This window comes from Tympanuchus pallidicinctus, unplaced genomic scaffold (assembly GCF_026119805.1).
Source record: "Tympanuchus pallidicinctus isolate F22 unplaced genomic scaffold, pur_lepc_1.0 scaffold22, whole genome shotgun sequence".
Classification (NCBI taxonomy): domain Eukaryota; kingdom Metazoa; phylum Chordata; class Aves; order Galliformes; family Phasianidae; genus Tympanuchus; species Tympanuchus pallidicinctus.
The window spans coordinates 26,445,665-26,466,882 of record NW_026294739.1 but is presented as its reverse complement, the minus strand read 5'-3'; the positions used below and the strand labels follow the sequence as shown (position 1 = coordinate 26,466,882).

The following is a 21,218-nucleotide window of genomic DNA, read 5'->3' as shown; positions in this document are numbered from 1 at the left end:
TTGAGACAGAAAGTTTGTAATAACTGTAGGTTCTGCTGAACTGAGGCCCCAGATGAAACACACTGTACAGCATTTGTCTCCATTACCTGTCATGAGAAGGATCTTTGCTCTACATACACATGCATACACATAAAACTTGAATATGGGGCTTGCAAGATTCATTGCTTCCCAAAATCTCTGGGCAACTCATTGCTCCAGCACTGACTTTTGACAGTGCTGTGCATCCTCCTTGCAAAGTATCTATAGCTGCTCCTGGAGCTATGGGAGGTGGCCTTCAGCCATCAGCTGAAGACTGAAGGACTTTGTGGGATAAGGAAAGCTTTAAATTTTCTTCTCCAAGCTACTGAGTCTTCACCTACTCTCAGTGCATAAACTTCAGTTTGCATCACTCCTTTGACATAAAGAGGAAAAAACAGTACGGTGGGAGAGGCTTTCACTGTAGGTAGGAAAGATGAAGTTCAAAGCACCAGAAGGTATGTGGACAATAAAGGAGTTGGGATTTAACCACGCTGGAAGTGATGATTAAATTAATCCGGCATTCTCCTTTTCTCAGCTCTTTATGGGATTTATATCAGGAAAGTAACAAAGGAATGCCACAGTCTGCCAATAATGTAATTAAGGAGTCAAGTCTCATCTGAGCTTTCTCATGCCAAAGAACTTGTTGGATGTAAGTTGGGAAAAAAGTTCAAGTCTTCAAAGAAAAGATAGGGATACTGTGAAAAAGTTACTGAATTTTTAACTGCTTGCTTCCTCCAATCTCCATAACACTCTCAGACCAAAGAAAATGCAGATGATGAAATAATGCAGCTTGTTTGAGAAGACTGAGCAAAACAAAAAGTGATGTAATGGGGCTGGTTACACTCAAGGACAGCTTAATGGCTTTGGAAGACAGGTAGACTTGGAAGGGGATCTGAAGCTCATTTCCAGTCAACTGCAAATATTTGTCCCATGCTGTGGAAAGGTGCTAAAAGAACGGTCCAGATAAACCAGATGTTCTTCTTTGGTTTGTGCCATTCTGGAGTTGTCCTGATAATAATTCGGAGAGTCTTGTCTTTTCCTCTCTTTTGCCTGAGGTACAGCATTTTCCCTTGCTCCCTGTTTCAAGGCCTGACACTGGAAACTTCAGCTAAAAAGAGAGATCAGTGAGAAACCTTGACCTTTGTAATGCCTGAACGGTGCTGGGGCTCCAGTGACCCCAAGTGAAGACAAGTCTCACAGCCTAATGCAGGGGCAGCCCCTCACTTTGACACCTGTGTCACACCATTCAGTGTAGACTGGTAAAACATTTGTGATTCCACAGACAAAATCCACCAAAGTCACAAAGTCACCAAAGCACAAAGTCCACCAAAGCACTTATGTGCTTAATGGTCTCTAAGATACCTTGAGCACATTCTCCTTCTCCTCCTAATTAGATACCTATTCACAGAGGGCTTAAGCTGCCATGTCTGGAGCTAGCCTGGATAAAAAATATGATGACTTGCTTGGTAGAAATTATTTCCATTGGAACACGTCCAGAACTGCTGCAGATTGGAAATCTCTGAAAAATGAACCCTAAGGAAGCCAAAACTGTGCCGAGGGGGAAAAACATGAGTTTAAATCTAAACTCAAACTCTGGCAAGCTGCGTACCTGCTTTGCAAATATGAAGTAGCCTGCAGCAGAAGGATCTATCATGTACCAAGAGACTGTAGATAAATAGATGTGATGATGTTGCTGCATTACTTTGGGGGAGTGGAGGAGAGCAGGCTGGGAGTTATGAGCAAACCAAAAACATGTTGGAGATGGAATTCTATTTTTAAATTTATGTATAATTCCATTATTATATAGCACATGTAATTATATAACATATAACATCTAACTAGAACACTGAACGAAAACTGAACAAACCATTTCCAGCATATTGAATTCACGTGGTGGATGGCTACAGCAGCTGTCTTGTGAGAGCTGGGAGTGAACTCTCATGGGAGTTAGAGATGTGGCCATCCTCACGCCTTCCAAGTAATGACAGAACCCAGGTCTCTACAGTCAGGTTGTAAGCACTGCTTCTATTCTCTGCCTGCTGCTAATTGGGTGTTTAGAGTTTTTTGCTTTGTGCTTAGCTAACAATTTCCAGATTGTTTTGCTACAGAAATAGAGACGCCCATTGCCAAAGTATCCATGCAGTATTCAAAACACTGGCTTTGTAAGCGAGATGTCACCATTTCTCATGCTGCTGCTCTCCTTAGTATAAACACCACTCATACTTCTCTGCTCTCTGTCTCTGCCCTGCCCAGATAGTTTACTGCAGCTGCACTAGAGCAGAGCCTGGAAGCACAGTGAGAGCACGGCACCGGCTGACTGCAGCCGAGGCACAGTGTATCTGAAGTACCTTCATGTTCCCCCTTTATGTCAGGAATGGGAAACACCATAATAGGCAACATCTGTGGAAAATGCAAGTTGCTGTCATCCTAAAAATGAGCGGCTCACTGGAGGACAATGACTTTCTCATTAAAGAGATTCTATTCAGATGAAAAGTTTTGTGCTGAGATAAAAGATGGAAAATCTTGTATCTCTCTCCATCTGCTGAGCTATTCAGAAGGAATTCAGCTGGAATACTAAACCTTTCTGTTCAGGTCCATCACTCAGAGACCTCACACAGAGACCAGAGGGGAAGAAACCCCTTCTATTATACTTCTTCCCACACCTTCAAAAAATTAAGCTGACTGCTAAAAAAGTGCCTTGCTTTGCAAGGAAATGATATGAGCCAAGATGCAAGCTATGAGATACCTCCTGTTAATTAGAGGCACGTAGATCAAAACAAGGACACTCTCTGATGTTTCCTGGGTTTTTCCTGCCACACCAAAGCTTGTAGGAGCTTCCTGACTGCCCAGAAGGCTTTTGGAGAAGGCTGATCCTCAGGCATTTGAGAGCACGTGTGGGTGGCAGAGAGCAGTTCGTGGAACTTTCTCACAGGAAGGTTTTGCTTTGCAGTGCTGGTTTTTTGTCACTCGATTTCTGATTTTGGGATGGCACCTAATTTTATTCACAGCCCAAGCCAAGAGAAGATTCAAAACATTGCCTAGGGAGAGCACAGGGATGGGATGCAGAGTCTGATCTCTGTCCAGGCACCAGGAGCTGGTAGTGAATGAGATCCAGCCCACTTAGCGCAGCTGTTGGACAGGAGAAAGCCTGCAAGTGCCCTCAGACCAGGTGGATGATGGAAACATGTGTGCTGCATTCCAGGCAATCTGCTGAAGGACATGAAAGGGAATGCTCCCAGATAAGTTCAGTCTGCAGTGGTTCAAAACACAGTTGTTCATCTTCAGCCAGCTTTAGATAAGGCCTTTATCAGGAGGTCAAAGGCAAGTGGGATTTTCTATAACTTATTTAACCCTTCTCCTTGGAAGAGAAGATAAGAAAAACTGTCTGCCTTCTCATAGCAAACTCCTTAAGAGCAACAGAATAATACATCAAATGTGACTCCAAATCCTTGGATCTCATGTAAGAAATTTGAAAGCAATGTTACCAGCTTCAAGTCTTAGTGTCCCTGTATGGCTGCAGAGCTGCAGCAATGCTCCCTGAGCACAGAGGTTGTGGGGTGATGGAAGCACAGCCTGAGGTGCACGCCACCATTAGCTATTCTGGAGAGATTTGGTGCACCCCCAGAGCTGACATAATGAGACAGAGCTCTCGAGTCACTTGCATTGTGGTTGGTCATGGAAAATCATTTGCTGCCTTTGCCAAAGTGCTCATTGCCTTTGAGCAGCCACAGTAGAGTACAAGGGAGTTCATCTCTGATGGTGTGTGGTTATGGTGAAAGATTTCCTCTACAAGTACCACGATGATGTATAAATGACATCTGCCTGGTTCAGTGTTTGCAGGTGCCACTGACAAGCACACTGTGTATTAAGTTGCTATTTCTGGATGTAGGCAGGGCACTTTTGTAATGGGAAACTATCTGTCTCAGGATTACAGGCAGGCAAATTTCAGACTTGCAGAGATGCAGCCCCCAAACCAAACTGTCTGGCCTGAGCAAGCCATCAGGGGTCAGTGCAGGGAATCAGACACCTCCAGCCATCAAATAACCCCTGCTTCATTGTCTCGTGTAAGATCCCTGTTTTCCCAATGGCGCATGTCTCTTAGCTGGGTTTATGTGTGCTCCCCACAATTGCATGGTCCCTGGCTCTGACTTATGCCTTACCATGGTCCAAGCAGTATATCATGTCCCCCATGGTCTTCCTGATTTGAATCCCTAGAGTGCAGATCTGATGTTTTAAGCAGCCAGGGTTCAGCCTTTCTGCTCCTGGGGACCCCAGCCTTGCTGCTACACAGAGCACAGCAGAGGGCTGTGAATTCGTTGTCGAATCCCTCTGAACCCACAGAGAGACATTAACGCTCCACATCTTTCATTTCAGGATGCAATCTGTCCTCCTGGAGCATTTTGCTGAGATTTCCAGTCCGTGACTCAGCTGCTGTGGACTAGAACTATGGTTCAGAGTTCTACCCAGGGGGAACTCTTCGGACTCAGCAGAGCTTTCCCCTGGCACACAGCTTTCAGCACACTGCACTGCAGAGGCTGGCAGCCTTCTCCCAGCAAGGTACCTTCCCCCTTCATAATGAATGCCATGTTTGGATTATATGTTTTAAGACTTCCTGCTAATTTAGTTAGTGGGATGTAGTATTCAGGAGACTGCTTTTCTAATAACATTCATCTGCTTAATTTATATCTCATACGCAATAAAACTAGTTAAAAGTAGAAACACTTTTTATTGTTCCTTATAGGCCTTTCCAAATGGATTGAGGCCACATAACATTGACCTTTTTGTGAGTACTTTAGGCAAGATGCTTAAGGAGAATCACCTGCCTGTGTTCTGTATTGCTTTGATCTTGTATTTCATCCTGTGAATTCCTGTGGGACCTCACTGGTAGCACACATCTGGCACAGACACAATGGCCAGCTCTTCCTGCTCACAGAAGGAGCAAACCCACACTGAAAACCCAGATTTGGTGTTTTCCTGTAGAGCTGGCCCTAAAATAACCCTCTGGGTGAGGGGCAGCAGCATCTCCAGTGTTACCTCTCAGGGACATTGTATTCTTCTCACAGCTACGCCCATCCAAACACTTGGGTGTGCACCTGCAGGGATCTGCAGTCTGGTTTTGAAGGGCATGGGGAGAGGCAGAGCATGCTGAGCTTCCCTTTGCACAGGACCTGTTAATATCAACAGCCCCGAGCCTGATTGACGGCTAGGAGAGCATTGCCCTGTGCTTTTGGCAGCAGGACTGGTGCAAGGATGGTGAGGAAGCAGCAAGCCTGTAAAATCCACAGATAAAGAACTGCAGCAGCCCCTGGCATGAAGGTGATTGTGTCATGCTGAAATGAGTCACCCTGTGCTGCCGGAGCTGTGTGCTTTGAGGAAACTCTCTTTGACATAATTGTTCCTTAAAAGTCAGATCTTTCTTCTGGGAAAGGGGAAGTCTCGGCTTGGGCTGACCTGCCTTGCTTTTTGGCTGGACAAAGGCATTTTTCCTGGCTGCACAAACACCCCGTGACTTTTCAGAACCTCCCAGAGAACATTTTTAAAAACCATTATTAATTCATTCCAATCAGGCAGCAGAAGTGATTCCAGAAGAGCCTTTATTCTCCGAGCTGGATAAAACACCAGCCCTTCAACACGCATTCATCTCCCTCAGCTCCTCCTTGCTGTAACATATGATGCTGAAGGTTTCTCAGGTCCTGAGGAGATGCTCAAGTCTCAGCCACGTTCCCACATCATCATCTGACTGCAGTTCATGTGACTGCAGAATCTTCCCCATTGAAGCCTTTTGTGGAATGGAGATTTGCACAGATCCGTACATGGAAGATGACCCTTTTCTTAGTGATGAATGAGGCTATCTCATTTAACATCCTTAGAGACAGTGGGAATTCTGTGTGAGGAACTACACCACAAATCTTGAAGCAGAGATAACTTGGCAATGTATGTGTGTTCCCTGGACAGGTATAAGAATAAATGGTTTTATGATAAATAGCACAGCTGGGCACTCTGGAAACTTGCACTAGTACAAAATGTGCTTTCCGCTGGGCTCACACCCAAGTTTGCACCTTGTCAGTCAGGCTGCTTGGGAGCATAGATTTTCATTTTAACACCTTCACTAAGCTAATTGCTCAGCACTGATATACTACCAAAGCACTGATATACTACCCTATTCACCTTTATACTTATCTCTTTTATTCCAGCTGACAGGACTTGGGAAGAAAGCCTTGCCAGGGACCACCAAGGAGAAAAATTTCCAAAAGCCAAGAAATATATTCTGTCCAACATTTCCAGCTAAAGCAGTTTTTCTTAATGCTATAAAAAACTGAAATCCCTTGCCCATTTTCCAAGGATAGGGGTAGAAATGTGTGAGGAGTGGAAATGGATGGTGTGAAGAATTCTCTATCAGATATGAAGGTTGAGCATTGAAGCACAAGGCTTCAGCTCAGCCTGCACTGTTTGTAACCCTTGGGATTCTGGCCACAAAGATAGGCAGTTTATTTTCAGCCCATCCTTTACCTATGCCTCAGTTTCCCCAGCTGGTAGTTGGAATAATTCAATCCAGGCATTGTATGTGGTGCCTTGGGAGGTAAAGATGAAAAGTGTGATGTGTGGGAGACATACATACCACAACACTAGCTTTGATTTTATATGAAGATCATGACTATCTGCTGGAATACGTTCTTTCAAGGAGAATCCACACTTCTTCAGCTTACATACATACTGTAATTGACAGACAGTACTTTCTCCTGCCTAAATGGCAAAACTTCATATCAGCCAAAATTAGGGCCAGTAAATGTTGCCTGTAGTAGCTATTAATCTTTAGAAGTAGTTGTTCCAAGTCCAGATTGCAAGTCTATGAAATGAACAACTATGAAATTAGGGAGATTTATTGTGAGCAGTTATTTCACACTGGTTCAAGTTTCAGCAAGAGATCAGACAAGTGAAATAGCACAAAGACTAAAATTAAGTAGCAATACTGTAAGAAAAAGCCTTGTTTATTCTTCTGACCTAGCTGTGTCATTTGTCTCTTTACAACTCGGCAGTCAGAATGCTGGTGGGAGCTCCTGGTTGTGCTCGAAAGGTGCTTTGTCAAGCTGCAGATATTAACATTGCAGGGAACAAGGGACATTTGTTTTTAAGAAGAATTGGTGGCATCCTGTTGCATGAGACAGAGCCCTCTGAGCGATAACAAATAAAGCCACAAATAGAAGACTGATGGTACCGATATATTCCTCTGTGGATAGACTGAGCATGCCTTTCAGTAACTCAGCACAACTCCTGATTTCAGCTGACGTTTATGTATGTGCTTCTATCTATGCACCAGGTACCTTGCTCTCCTGCTCTTTGGCACCTACCTTTGTCCCTGCCCGTGCGTGATGCTTTCAGCCTGATCCCTTAGGGTTGTCCCTTTGGACACCCAGGCACCTCAGTGTCCATATACGTGTCTCACACCACACAACCAGGCTGGCTGTCCCTCCCATGGTCAGGCATGGGCTGACTCATGGCCCCTTCCTCACTTTCCATGTGGTCATTTCTGAAGTGCCTTCCTTCCCAGTTCCCCACCCGTGCACATGGATTTATTTTTACCCATTGACCGCATCTTCCTCTTCTTCAAAATCATTTGCAGAAAGCTAACGTCAACTTGGTTTAATTAAAGCCTCTGCATGTTTATCATGTCTTTAAGTCATTTCCTTCAAGCAGTCTTCATACGGAGTTCTCACTTTGTCAAAACACGATCCAAAACCACAGCTTGGGGCACAGTGGGAAGCGCACAAAGGGAGAGCTGAGTAGTGGGGAAGTTTGGGTGAGCTGTTTGCTGTGAGCCCACCCCTCCAAGACCTTTATTTCCCCCTGCGGCAGCTGTCATCTGATCCCACGCTTTGGCTTTGAATGGGACTCTCTGAGGATGCCAGATGTTGGGAACAAAGGTCTAAAAATAATCTTTCCAAGTAATCTTCCCATCTATCATTCAAGGAGAGCGTGTGCTTTGTGTGAACATGTGAGCCGAGAACCTGATCTAACTTTGTGGAAAGAAGTTCAACAGCAGCTCCTGGCTTCTGCTTGCAGGCTCCTTTTTTTTCCCCCCTTTCCCTTCCCAGAAGCCGTGCAGCACAGAGCTCTCCAGCCAGCAGCCCTCACGCTCCCTCCCTCTTCTCTCCCTCCCTCCTTGCCAGCACTGAATCGCCCGGATCCTGGGAAGCCGAGCTCCCTACTTGATCTCTCATTGGGAAAATGGATTCCAGGATGCTGTCAGACCTGCCTTTCTGCAAAAAGATCTTCGCTGTGGCTTTTTGTGTCTTAGTTCTGCTGGCAGACTCAGGCTGTGCAAGGAATCTCTGGAAACGAGCTCTGCATCTGAAAATGACAGAGAAATACGATGTGAGTAGGCTGCGGTGGGGCGGTTTGGGGGGCTGGGTGTGCTCACCGTGAGATGGAATTTTGCTTTACATCTGTGTTTTAGAATAAGGAGAGTTTGAATCCACACCCCAACTCTTTTATAAAAGGGCTGCATGAAGTTTCTCAAGCTGTACGAAACTTTTGCCACCTAGCTGCTGTGATAGGAAACTTGTGCAGCGTGCCGAAAACACATCGGTGCTGCAGTCATTGCTGCTTTTCCTAGAAGCATCATAGGGCAGCAAGGGAAGGAATGGGGAATGCAAAACTGATGTGTTTGGGAACAGATTTAGTGCAAAAAGGATAACGTCATTATCTCCAGAAGGGTTCCCTGCCCTGTTCTTCCACTGCTTTTTGGGGTAACTTTGGGGAAATATCTTCAACTGGAGCACTTCAGTGACTGCCCAGTATGTCAGAGGAGAGCAAGAGCCCTGTGATATTCACCAGTGGGGGACTGAGCACAACCACCTCTTCCAAATCTGCCATGGAGTAATAGCACTGGAATTGAAACTGGAGCAGCAACAAGTTACTGAGAATAGAGGAAAAAAGTGTGCTGAGTGTCACTGTGCTGTGACTGGGCCAAACAACTGCGAGAGATGGCCATGGAGGAAAGGAGAAAAGAAATAAGATGATTTGCTATCTGACTTTCAGGACCTGTTGCTTAAAAAGAAAGAAAAAAAAAGAAAAGAAGAAGTAATTTGAAAATCCAACTTACACCCTTAAAAGCCAACGCTGACCCAAAGCTCCTGCTACTCAAATGGCATGGGGACATGTCTCAGGCTGTCTGTGTTCTCTTAGTTAATTGCATTTTACAGCCATTGCATGTGCATAAACAGCTCCTTGTGTCACGGGAAGTTCCTCCACCTGCCTTCTGCAGCCACACACAGCAGCTTTGTGTTTTGAGTGGATGTTTTTTGGCCCATTTCATCTGGAGCAATATATCTGGGAATAAGTACTGTTAGTCTGTGTGACTGCTGCCTCAGAAGTGTGACGTGCATCATCTGCCCACACTGGGTGACATGAAATATGGCCCTTTCCTCAAAATTTTACAGGAAAATTGTGCTAATGTTTTAAAAGGTACCCCATTATTTTCCAGCCAGAACTTTGTTTCGCTGCAGCCTCTCTTGGGATGGAGTGTCTGCTCTGCAGTTTATTTGGAAAATGATGAAGTGAAAAGCTGTGTTTCATCCAAAATTGCTCATTGGAAAGCATATTTATTAGTATGTTCCTCTGTCGTATTTCAACGTGAAGCTCAAATTCAGTAGGATCACAGTGTCAGTGACCCAGAGAAACAGGACAGGAGCAGAACACGTATTTACATGTTGATCTTCAGATAATGTGCTGTGCAGAGGCACACAGCCCGCTCCCCTGAGGATATATCCTCCTCTTTCAATCCGTGCTTCTTCAAAGGGCTGTTTTTTCTGGCAGCCATGAATCCAGGTGCTACTGATCTGGCAAGCTTGCTAGAATGGCTCATATTGACAAAATCGTTTTATCTAGGGAAAACAGCAAATGCCTTTCTGTTTCCTTCTCCTCTTTTGTAAGGAGGAAGGCTGTCCTCCCTCCATTCTTCTCTTCACGAGAGTCTTTTTTGGCAGCCCCCGTGCATCAGAGAGAGGCTTTCTTTTCTACCAAATGCTCTCTGTTCCCTACAGTTAGGACAGCAGAGGCTGCAGGTGAAACAGCTGATAGTGAGTCAGTGTAGGGGGATAACAAATGGAGACACCCAGAGGGAGATGGGCAAGGGCTGAAAGGGAGAAAGGAGGAGGTGAGAGGAAGTGGTGTTTGAATCCACATGGTTGAGAGGGCATGGTGGTGATGGGTTTGTAGTTGAGCTTGATGACCTTAGTTGTTTTTTCCAACCTTAATAATTCTGATTCCATGAAAACATCCAAGTCCACAGCAGAAGGAATGTGTTCACTGAACCAGTGGCTGCAGAACAATGAGCAGGTGTTGTGGTCAGGAACTGCCTTGGAGTTGTTTGTTATGGGCTCTGAGGAAGGGTTTACTTGGTGACAAGGAGTTGGGTGGTAATGGAGACAGGGGAAAGAGAGGGAATGCAGTGAGAAGGAAAAATGGCAGTCAGAGTGCGATGGAGGAGTTGGGCTTCCAGCTTTTAGCAAACTTGTCTATTTTACAGCCAGAGAGACCTCACTAAGCACAGTGATTTGCAGCTGGGGTTCTGCAACTCCCTGCACAGTTGGGGGAATGCTCCTGGAAGGCAGAGAAGGGAACTAGCTGGGAATGGGCTTTACTTTGTTATCAAGACACCCACGTGTCTATTGGGAAAACCTGGGGCAGTCTTGAATTTATTCCAGTGTCAGCTACATCAAACATTTTAGGAAAAAATCCCCCTTTACAAGCCTTCTTGTACAGATTTCCAGTAACGAAAGATTCCTTGCAGCTGCTGTAACGTTCCTCCAACAATTTACTTACTCTCCAGCTAGCCATCATACATCTGCATGGAGATAGGCTCTTTGTCTGCCAGCTTAGCTTACTTATCATGTGCCTAGGAGTAATGTGTGAGCAGAGAACTTGGCTTTGACACAAGCCCAGCGCCCAGATTCAGGTGCACATAAGAGAAGAGATGTGGGATTTTTTGAAGGCAGGCTGCATCTCACAGTCACTATTAAAAATACAGGTTGAAAGTGAGTGGTTGCATTCAAATTTTTCCTGATCATGTATGCTGACTTCCAGCATTCTTAGCTGAACCCTGAACTTTCCTCCTTACCTTCTGTTTGTACAGCTCTAATGCAGATCTTCTCATAAAAATGATTTAATGGGAAGCATTAATGGGGAACACCATAGGAAACAATTTGCCTCCTGAATGGAAAAATATTCCTTAAGGGAGAAATTTTGACAGTTGTCACAATCTGTAAAAATGATAAATCCAAGCTGTGCTCCAAGCAAACCCAAGGTCTTAGGAGAGCTTTTAAAGGAGACCTTGCAGCCCCTACCTGGAGTCTTCTGCAGCCAGCTGTTTTGTGAATGAGGGAATCCTGTTTCCCACTGAGAGTTCAGCAGGCATAAACTGATGGCAATAGTTTCATTAGACCAAGTCCACGAAAATAATTTATTGGCCATGAGTTTTAGAAAGAGAGGGATTAAGAGCAGTAGCACATCAGAGGAAATGGGCAACAAGGTCAGAAGTGCAGAGGAATTTGGCTGAAACTTTTGCATTGTTCCCCAATGGAAATCTCATTCATTAAGCTGACTATTCATTGTGATTTTGGCTTCTTGGTTTCTGAATCATTTGTAAAGCCACTGCCGTAACGCTGGGTTTTTTCCTTCCATGTATCCATTATTTACCAGTTTTATTTTGATAGCTGCCTCTGAGCCTGCAGCTGACATTTCAGTAATAGAGTGGTAAGCTGTGACCTTTTGGGATGCATGCTCCCTCAGACAAGGAGATCTATGAAATGGTTGGAACTGCATAGATTTATTGTTAAATGCTATCTTAATGTCCTTTGGGGGCAATTTCATGTTCACTGTGTGTAAGCAATGAAGGCAAAAACAGAAGGAAAAAAATGTATTGGCAATGGGAGCTGGCTGATAGTGGGCACAGGGCGGAGGCTGTGGTTTATGGAAACATAAATAGCAGTTCTGTCTCTCACATGCACACTCGCACACATAACCAGGTATAGATGTAACCAGGATATGGATTTTCCTTCTGTACACCTTCTTCCATAAATTAAAACTTTTGTTCGTCCTGACTGCTCTGTACTCGTGCATTTCCTGACTCAGTCACTGCAAAGCAGGCAGCTGAGAAATGTGCTGCTGTCCATTTCTCCCTAGCTGTCACTCAAAGAAATGGGATCAGCTCTGATGGAAAAGCAACCACATTAGCGATGCCATTATGTCCTACATACGATACGTGGCAGAGCACGGCAGTAAAACTTCTCCCATTGTTAACAGAAATAATATGCGTTGTTATTTCTTTTGGTGCTCAGCTGGGCCAGCAGTCTGTCCCTGGAGCAGTGGCCCCCTTAGAGATCCATCAGGGAATGCAGAAGTTTTGCAAGCAATCCTAAGAGATGTGAGAGATGTGAGTGACAGTCGATGTTTGTCCCTCCGAGCTCTACACCATACTGGATGTATTCAACCTACCAAGGGAGTGTTCAGCCTGTGGATGTGGGATGAGTGCAGGCTGCCTCCTGGGGCCTCTCCCAGGACATATTTTTGGGCAGTACATGTGGGGACATGCTGTTTTGCAGAGACACACATGCTCCACAGAAGCCGTGTGGAGCTTTTGGCAGTTGGAATGCAGAATAGCTAAAGGAAGATATTAGTCTCATCAGATGTATCCACAGCCTGGTGTTGAAATTTTCTGGAGACTCCCTCGAGGACAGTTGCACCACACTGTTTCTTGGAATAACAGCCCCAATGGTTTGTCACTGATTTTGAAACACAAGGGTGGTGGGGCCCAGTACTTACAGAGCTCTTAACCCAGTGAGCAGGTGGCAGCTCCGTGTTCTTCCTTTTGCTCTGTTAAAAGGGCAAATCCAGAACTTGTCTTTTGATTTGACTAGAGCTTGTTAATGTGTGTTAATAGATCTGATTTTTGCCCTTTATGAGCACTGTGTGATGCTCTGGAGAGCTAAGCTCAAGCTCAGCAGTTTAACCAAGGGTGAGAAAGGAACAGGCTTGGCTGATTCAGCTCTGAAAGGGGAGCTGGCTTCTTGCTGAATGCCACCAGCACGGATAATATCTGAATGCTGCCTCTTACAAATGTTCCTGGTAAAATCCTGTGCCTGTTAATCCTCTTTACATCTCCCTGTCCTTTCTGTGTGCAGTGAGCAGTGGGGCTCCTCTCTGCTGTAGCTCAGCACAGCCTCATTTGCTTCGTGATGAACTGCCATCGCCCCCACAGATCTCACCCACATCACCTCTGGTTTTAAGAATGGTTTCCAATTTAACAACTCGAGACCCCACAGAGGACAGGCCTGAAAGGCTTTGAACCTCTCCCTTCCATGTTCTGGTCCAAAAGGATGGGATCAGGGGAAAGGGAGCCTATGTGAGAGACAGGCACTACCTGACCATTAGCTCCAGGTCACTCTGGGGATGTAATCTCATAACAAGGCATAACAATGTCATATTTCAGCTGCTTTACCAGAGGAGCATTTTGGGATGCTTGTCACGATGATGCCCACTTTTAAGGATTTCTACCTCCTCATTGCCATTGCAGTCACCTTAATTACTAATGAACTCCACACAGCAGTCTGATGGCTTGGTGTTTCCAAAGAAATGTGCTAATGTGGTCACATATCTCTATCTCCAGCACACTGAAGTCAGGGCTGGGGAAACAGAACAGTTACTTTTCCTGCCTAGAAAGTACCTGAGACCAACACTGAAAATCCTTCTGTTTCAACTGATGGGATGTTTGGTATCCGCCTTATGCCAAACCTTTGTTTCCTTTTCTTTTCTTTGCAAGGATTATGAGTACCCTCTTCATTCTCACAGTGCCCACTACCAGAAGAACGACCGCTGCCCACCGCCTCCCCAGACCTTGCCAGACAGAGCCTGCGAGGTGCCCAGCTGCCGCTCCGACTCCGAGTGCGAGAGGCACAAGCGCTGCTGCTACAACGGCTGCATCTACGCCTGCCTGGAGTCTGTGCAGCCCCCACCAGGTACTGCCAGCCAGGTGTGGTAGAGAGAAACGTGTACAGATTCTGGTGGGCATCCCCAAGCATCACAGGCTGCCGGTTTGAAGCATCCTTTGAGTGGGAGTCAAGGATAAAACTTCGGTTCCGCACTTCTGATTTCTTGGAGGTGAATTTGGGGTGACTGTTGAATCCAAAATGAGCTAAGATCAACCAGCTGATGCTGCACAATGTCCACCAGTGCACATGAAGCTGGTTATTTTCCTGGGATTATATATTCAAAAATTTTAAAGTACAATCTCAATCTGAGTTAGTGCTCACAGGAGCCAGGCAACCAACTCATCTGTTCCACGCAGTGGGGATGGAGGATCCATTCAGATCTGTCCTTCAGGATACCAGCAGCTTCATCACTGCCAGTAGAATATCTGTGATTTTTTTCCATAGGAGCATGCCTCAACATTGTGGTTTCTTGTTTCTTTTACAGTTTTGGACTGGTTGGTTCAGCCCAAACCTCGCTGGCTGGGAGGAAACGGGTGGCTTTTGGATGGCCCAGAGGAAGTCTTACAAGGTACAGTACATTTCACTGTCTTTTCCATGAGATGAGTGATTATGCAAAAGACAGTAAATAATATATTTGTCATACGGCTTGCCAGTATTGTTGACATGCTGGAGCTGCTGGTGTTTGTCTAGGGTTTCTGTTCATGTAACACTGTGTTGTGCAGGGAAATAGTTTCTTGTGCAGTAAATCAGTTGCTTTTTATGGGTTTGGCCGGAAATCCTGTGCTAGGAGAGCCTGATCAGATCTGCCCTTCCAAAACCAAGTGCAGCACACAGGGGAGACCTTGGAGGCAGCAGAGCACTAGGTGTACTCCTGGGAATGGGATTTTTATCCATTCTTGAAATAAGTAGAATTACATATATCTTTTTTTTTTTTTTAGAAAAAACTTTCTTGGTTTACACAGTATTTTCCACCAGCTGCCTGATGAACTGTGGGCAGACATAGGTTAGGAGATGCCATAGCCTGCAGGGCAGACTGCTGCCCTGGGATGGGATCTCAACCCCAGCTCTTTTGTCAAGGGAATACATTAAACAAGAGCCTTGGCAAAGTGCTGCAGAGCTGAGTGAGGCTGACATTTCTGGGAGCATCAGTGCTTGGGGACTGCTAATGAGATTGGGCTTCTTAGTTCCATAGAGAAAGGACTTCTTTTAATTACGCTTTTCAAATATGAAATATATTTCAAAAGGAAGCAATGAGACAGTAGGGAGGCAGGAAATTTTCTTCTGTGAGGCATCTTGAAATGTATAGGATGCCTGAAGTTCTCAATTTCATGATGGAAAGTCTGTTCCAGCTTTTGATCAGCTTTAGTCAGACTTGGGTAGTGCCAATAAATTACCCTCTTTGGTCCTACACAGATGCTATCAGACTCACTGAACCTTGATTCTCATCCATTATGGAAACACCCAGTTCTTCAAGAGAAAGTTCTGCCTCCAGCTGGTTGGAGTTGCACTTCTAGAAATAAGATTAAATGGGTCCCTCCTCATCCATCCCTGTCACGCTTGCATTATTTATTCTTATTTTGTCACCTTATCTCAGCTCGAGGGAGTAATTGGTGAAGTAAGACCCATCAGTCATGGCATGGGAATTACAGCAGAGGTTCTTAAAATTAAAACTCTTGTCAAATGAAAGGGTGGAGTGTCCTGGCATAGCCTGTACACTTCATGTATGCAGATACAGCCTGTGAGACCTGCTTTACTTTCTTATTCTGCTCCACACTTGCTGGATATCCAGAGTCAAGGTGCTGGAGGCCTCTGTAGGCAACAAGGGGTGGTGCTGCTGTACTCTACAATGAGTCACATCTGAGGTTCAGATTCTTCAGTACCATACTGGGTGTGGAGCAAAGAACAAAGCAGCAAACTGCCAGCTTCCTGCTTGTATTTCTCCAAATTCCTCACCCAGACCAAAACACTGGAACAGAGGTATGGCTGCTTGGAGGCAAGAGCAGCATGGTGAGAGCACCCACGAGAGACCACCAATAGTGGTTTATTTCCACTGCTGTCCAGCACAGAGCCCGCACAGCAGGCTGTGGGTAGGGTGGTGTTACCAATAGTTGGGCTGGTCTGCACTCCCCGTGTTGAGTTGGACACATCAAGTTTTGTGTAAGGTGTGAACTTGATCTTCCACTGTGCCAGATGTCTTTGGAGGTGTCAGCTCTGTGGTAGCCTTGCTTGGGAAGTGGTCTGAAGCAGTCTGGGGAAGCATCCTGTCTGGGAGGAGGCACAGAAGAAAGTGGCTGTGCTGTCCTGTTTTGTTTACCTGTGGGTGATAAAGCCACAGTTTATGACCTTCAGGCTTCTTTTGCAGCTGAGGCCTGCAGCACCACTGAGGATGGCGATGAGCCTCTGCATTGCCCCACAGGGTATGAGTGCCATATCATCAACCCTGGCAACACAGCTGAAGGAATCCCTAACAGGGGCCAATGCATCAAGCTCCGTGGAAATCCAGGTCAGTTGACTGGAAACCTTCCTTCCTTTCTTCTTCTGTCAAGCAGACACCAGTAAGATGTGGGGTTTGGGCTTTGGTTTTATTATTTCATATCTTTTCCTTTATTAACCTCCCTAATATAATATATAGCTGTGCGGTTCTTAAACATTGGCTACTTCTAGGAGATTAAATAACAATATAAATGGTAAACCAAAAAAGTCATCTGGAACTTGAACTTTGTAGATCACTAATAGCCAGTTTGAAATTTAAGCAGATTTTCTTTTATTTGTGGAAAGCTGTGATTCCTTGACTCATAGCTGCTGAAAAGGACAGAACATTACAGTAGCCCACTCAGAGGATGAAGGCTGGCTGGTGTGTTGTCATTATGTACTTTCTTTTTCAGATGGACGCAACCTGAGGCATAAGTATTACAAGGAGTATTTTGGTAAGCAATTGGCATGAAAGCCTCATAGTTATTGCATTGTTTATGGTGAATTTGCTGCTTATGAAATGAAGGTCTGCAAATAGCAAAAAGATATTCTTTAATCTCAAGGCTCCGTGCCTTGGTCAAGAAGGTTTTGTTTTCAGATCTGCATTGCCTTGACTGTGGGACTCTTGGGAACCAGTATTGCCAGCTGTGACACACTGTTGAATAATACAGCCTTCTGCTAGGGGTTCCCACCTAAGGGCTGAGAAACACCCAATGCTACAACCTTTTGTTATCTGAAAGTCTATTTTTGGAGCTTTGGTCATGGCTCTGGATTCATTGCAGATAGATACGGAACTCAGTCAAAACCAGTCTTTTTTCCCAAGCAAGTTAGCTTTTTATTTCTAATCCTTATTTTTTTGCTGCAGACTAATCTGCAATCTGACCTTACAGAGTTTTGTTTACAGGCAGCAATTCCAACAATGTGGTCGGCTATGTGAAAAACCAGCAGAAGCATTTGGGTTAATCAGAAGTATGCCTGGGTAAGTGTGTGTGAGAAAAGGGAGAGCTGGGTGGAAATCGTTGGTGCTTAGTAAGCACTTATTTAAAGAAAAAGTTGCCTGAGGCTGAAATTACCTTTCATCAAAACATCACTGTAAGGACAACACCTCCATCCTTTGCACAGATGCATCCCTCAGGCTCTAAGAACAGAGCTCAAACACTTCTGCAGACAAACAGGTGGTGCTGTAGAATTATCCCGAGAACCTGAGGCGTTGTGGGGAGAGCTCTGCAAAATGTTCGTGGAGAAGTTGATGTCTTTCCCAACTTCTACTCTCCTCCTCTCACTTTTTCTTCTAATTTCACAAGGTGAACCTGATTTTCTTGAGAACCCCTTGCTTTCAAGGCATTTAGTGGATGGGGTGATCTTCAGGGTGAAAAGTGCTGCAAAAATTTGTGAGGTTTAAGACTTCAAACTTTTTATTTAGAGGCTTCTTTTAATATAGGTATGAGTGATACTGCAAGAAAGTAAAAGCTTTATTCCAGATGGGTTGTAAGTAAGGGTCAGTCTTGCTTACGTAGGTGGATGACTTAAAGGAGTAACTTTATGTGCATGAACAGTTGTCCTCAACACTGTGACCAGTTCAGGCAAATGAACTCGTGTCTGAACAGACCAAAGCCAGCTGAAAGTGCTCCATTGCTTTTTATCAGCCTTTGAATTGGGCAAGACTGAAAATATTTATTATAGCAAAGATTCTGTTCCAGGTTGGTATTCTTAACACTGTTAGCTTCACTTTAAAACTAAATTAAGTTTAATGTCAGTTATGAAAACAAAGCAGCTAATTGTGTCTTTCTTGTACCTACGTCAGGATGACTATTAAGATTCCTTGGCTACGTAAGGACAAGTTCTATACAAACACCCTCATAAGGATAAATATTTTAATTCCTTTATTGTTGTTTGAATTTTCACCCAGCTGGACCACTCTATTAAGCAGCTTTCAAGGAATGATTTACTCAACAGTTACGTTTTGGAAGAATTCTAGTCCCAAATCTCCATGAGGCCATCTCCAGCATTACCCTGATCCCCACCCATCAACGATAAAGACTTTGAATTTTCAAGAAACAGGATGAGTCCAGATTTTAAGCCTGTCAGCATGGGGAGGAATGTGATCCCTGAAAGAAACCACACCGTTTATGAGCTGCCTTTCCACTGAAGAAATGTAAATACCACAGAGGGAACACCTGCAAACCACAGTGCCCTTGTCAGGCTGCTGGCACACAGCCTGCTCTCTATGTGTCTTAGGTGACCAATTCGGATTTCACTGTCAACACAACTGAATAGTATAAAAACATTAAGTAACATGACAAAGTCAAGATGAAGACTAAAGGAGCTCTCTACATCAGGTCCAATCCCTGCCTATCTCAGACAACTACTTTACGTGAGTCTTCTCACAAGCATCAAGAAACCAGATTTCCTCTTAAATCTTAAGGATGTGAGGAGGCAGGAGAAAAACAGGTTTTTAAAATATTTTTTTAACTGACTTTCCTCAAGCTTCTCAGTCTGGTGAATTGTAGGCTGTGAGCTAATGAATAGATTTCTTTCTGCAATATCTAAGCTGTTAGAGACACGTGCCAACCTTTTAAAGTTGTTTTAGCCACCTGAGTTAATACTCCCAAATAATGTGTCTGCCCTTTTGTACCTGCAAAACCTCAGCAGTGGGGCTGAAGTCTGGATTATTTGTGCACATCTTAGAAAAGCAAAATCAGGATAAATACATGCATTCAGAAGGATTGTGTGGCAGATGGGCTGCTGCTCTCTGGATGTCCTGTACCTTTATGTCAAATCCATGAGTCCTTAGGGTCATGTTATTTGTGTTTTGGCCTTACAGCTTTTTATAGCTGTTTAGCACTGTGAAATGGAAAACACATTTTCTGTGAATGTTTTCCATTTCTATGGATGCTCCTAAAGGGATCATAGCATTTAATTCTGACAAATCAGTCAAAATTGCTAGGCAAAGGAAGGTATTTTGGCTCCCTTGCTTAGTACACGTCCCCATCTGCACGCATAAAATTAGCATTTGAGTATGCAGAATAGTAGCAGTGTTTATAAATACCCAATTCACAAATACGAACTGCTTGCCTTCTCCCACAAACTGTGAGATTTTTTCCATTCACAGAATGGCTTAAGCTAAAGCTCAGATGCTCATAAAACACTTGGTACTCTGCATATGACATTTGCAGCTGGAGAGATGAAAGTTTCCAAACTGCTCTCCGTTTCCTTTTGTAAACAGACGTGTTCCTCAGTGCTTTATGGAGCAAAAGAACAGATGAAAGGCTCCACACTTTCCTAAATCTTTTCATTTGTTGAATTGCTTTCCACTCTCCATTCCTTTGCTCCAAGCTCTAGCTATTAAATACAACACCACATTGAGACAGATCTACTTCTATAATTTGATCCAAGAATACATTTTATTTTAGTGGATGCATTCACTGCAATGGCTGTTATTTTGTAGCAGGAGAAAGCAGATACCTGACAACTTTGCTGGATGAGTTGGTAAAGATATTTTTCCAATTGCAAAGTGTTCCTGATGAATTTACTGGATGTTATCAAAGACGTCTCCCTTCCTCGTGGTGCTATTGTGTTTGCTTCTTCAAGTTAATTCTTTTTAAGTTAACAGCTGTCAGATCTGGCAACAGAAGCTCCAGAAGCAGCTTGCATAAATGCTGTGTTTTCGACAGCGCTGTCCATCGAGTTGGAAGGGAGGCACACACCAAATGATTGTCTTCATCTACTCTTCTCTCCAAAGACAAATGGCTTAGCAGCAGTTTCACGAAGCTCAGTAGGAAATAGGGAATGTAGGTTGTTTTCCTTGTCCCCATGTACACCTTGAAGCATGTTTGGTGCTATGATCAACTTCACAAGTATCACTGCAGGCAATGCCTGCAGTCCGTTGGATCCTCACGCATCACTGCTGCCATTGCTGGAGCTGCTCTGCCCCGTGGGAGCTGAGGACCAGCAGCAGAGCCGGGTGGACCCTTCCCCATACATGCATCCTATGCTTGATGGGTGCAGGTTCTGCCACTTTGGTGCTCAATAAAAACGTGACCAGGATATTTTCCAGCTCTGCCTAGTTTTGGTTGTGTGTTCTTGACAGGTGCTTTGCTTTAAATTCTGAAAAGAAAGAACAGAGTTTAAGGAAGCTGAGGAAACACAGGAAGACAGTTTTCTCCAAGGGAAGGGATGTGTCAGATCCAAAAATACATCCACCACCACCAGTGTCCTCTTCTGGAGGGACCACCTCTGTGGGGCAGAAGTTCTTAGAATCTTCTTCTGCTCAGGCTGGTGGAAAGTGCTATGAGGAGAGCAGGGCTGATGAGGCAGATAAAAGGTGACCTTTTCAGTGGACTGGGCATTTATCCCAATGACATCTGTGTCAATTCTGAGATGTCATTCACTGCCGGATGGCCTTTAGCTGTCAGCTCAGGTGCTTTGCACTGCACAGGCAGCTGCTCAGGCAGCTTTGTGGGAGGCCAAGTCTTCCTCTAAGAGTGGAAAAGCAAACGAGAGGCTGATGCTGGGCTCTGAATGACACTGAAGTGCTAGCAGCACATCCAAAAGCCCAGCAGCTGGAGCCCACAGAAGGATGAACATTGCAACAGATATCTAGCAAGTCAGAGATCTGCAGTAAAACTGCAGAGTGCATCACTAGGTCAATAGTCTGCAGAAGTTGTAAATATGAGAATAACTACAACAAAATGTTGTGATTTTTACATGCCTAGTTCAGAATACCATTAAGGACGATGG

General features: G+C 44.6%; 1 protein-coding gene across 1 annotated transcript; it reads left to right on the top strand.

The window, feature by feature from the left end:
• Positions 1-7,778: 7,778 nt before the first annotated feature.
• WFDC1 (WAP four-disulfide core domain 1) lies at positions 7,779-20,534 on the top strand. Its single transcript, XM_052686785.1, has 7 exons — positions 7,779-8,391; positions 13,838-14,033; positions 14,491-14,574; positions 16,369-16,509; positions 16,892-16,933; positions 17,383-17,457; positions 18,388-20,534. Exons 1-6 carry the CDS (start codon positions 8,245-8,247, stop codon positions 17,439-17,441), a joined length of 669 nt encoding a protein of 222 aa, XP_052542745.1. The 5' UTR covers positions 7,779-8,244; the 3' UTR covers positions 17,442-17,457; positions 18,388-20,534.
• The last annotated feature ends 684 nt before the right edge of the window (positions 20,535-21,218 follow it).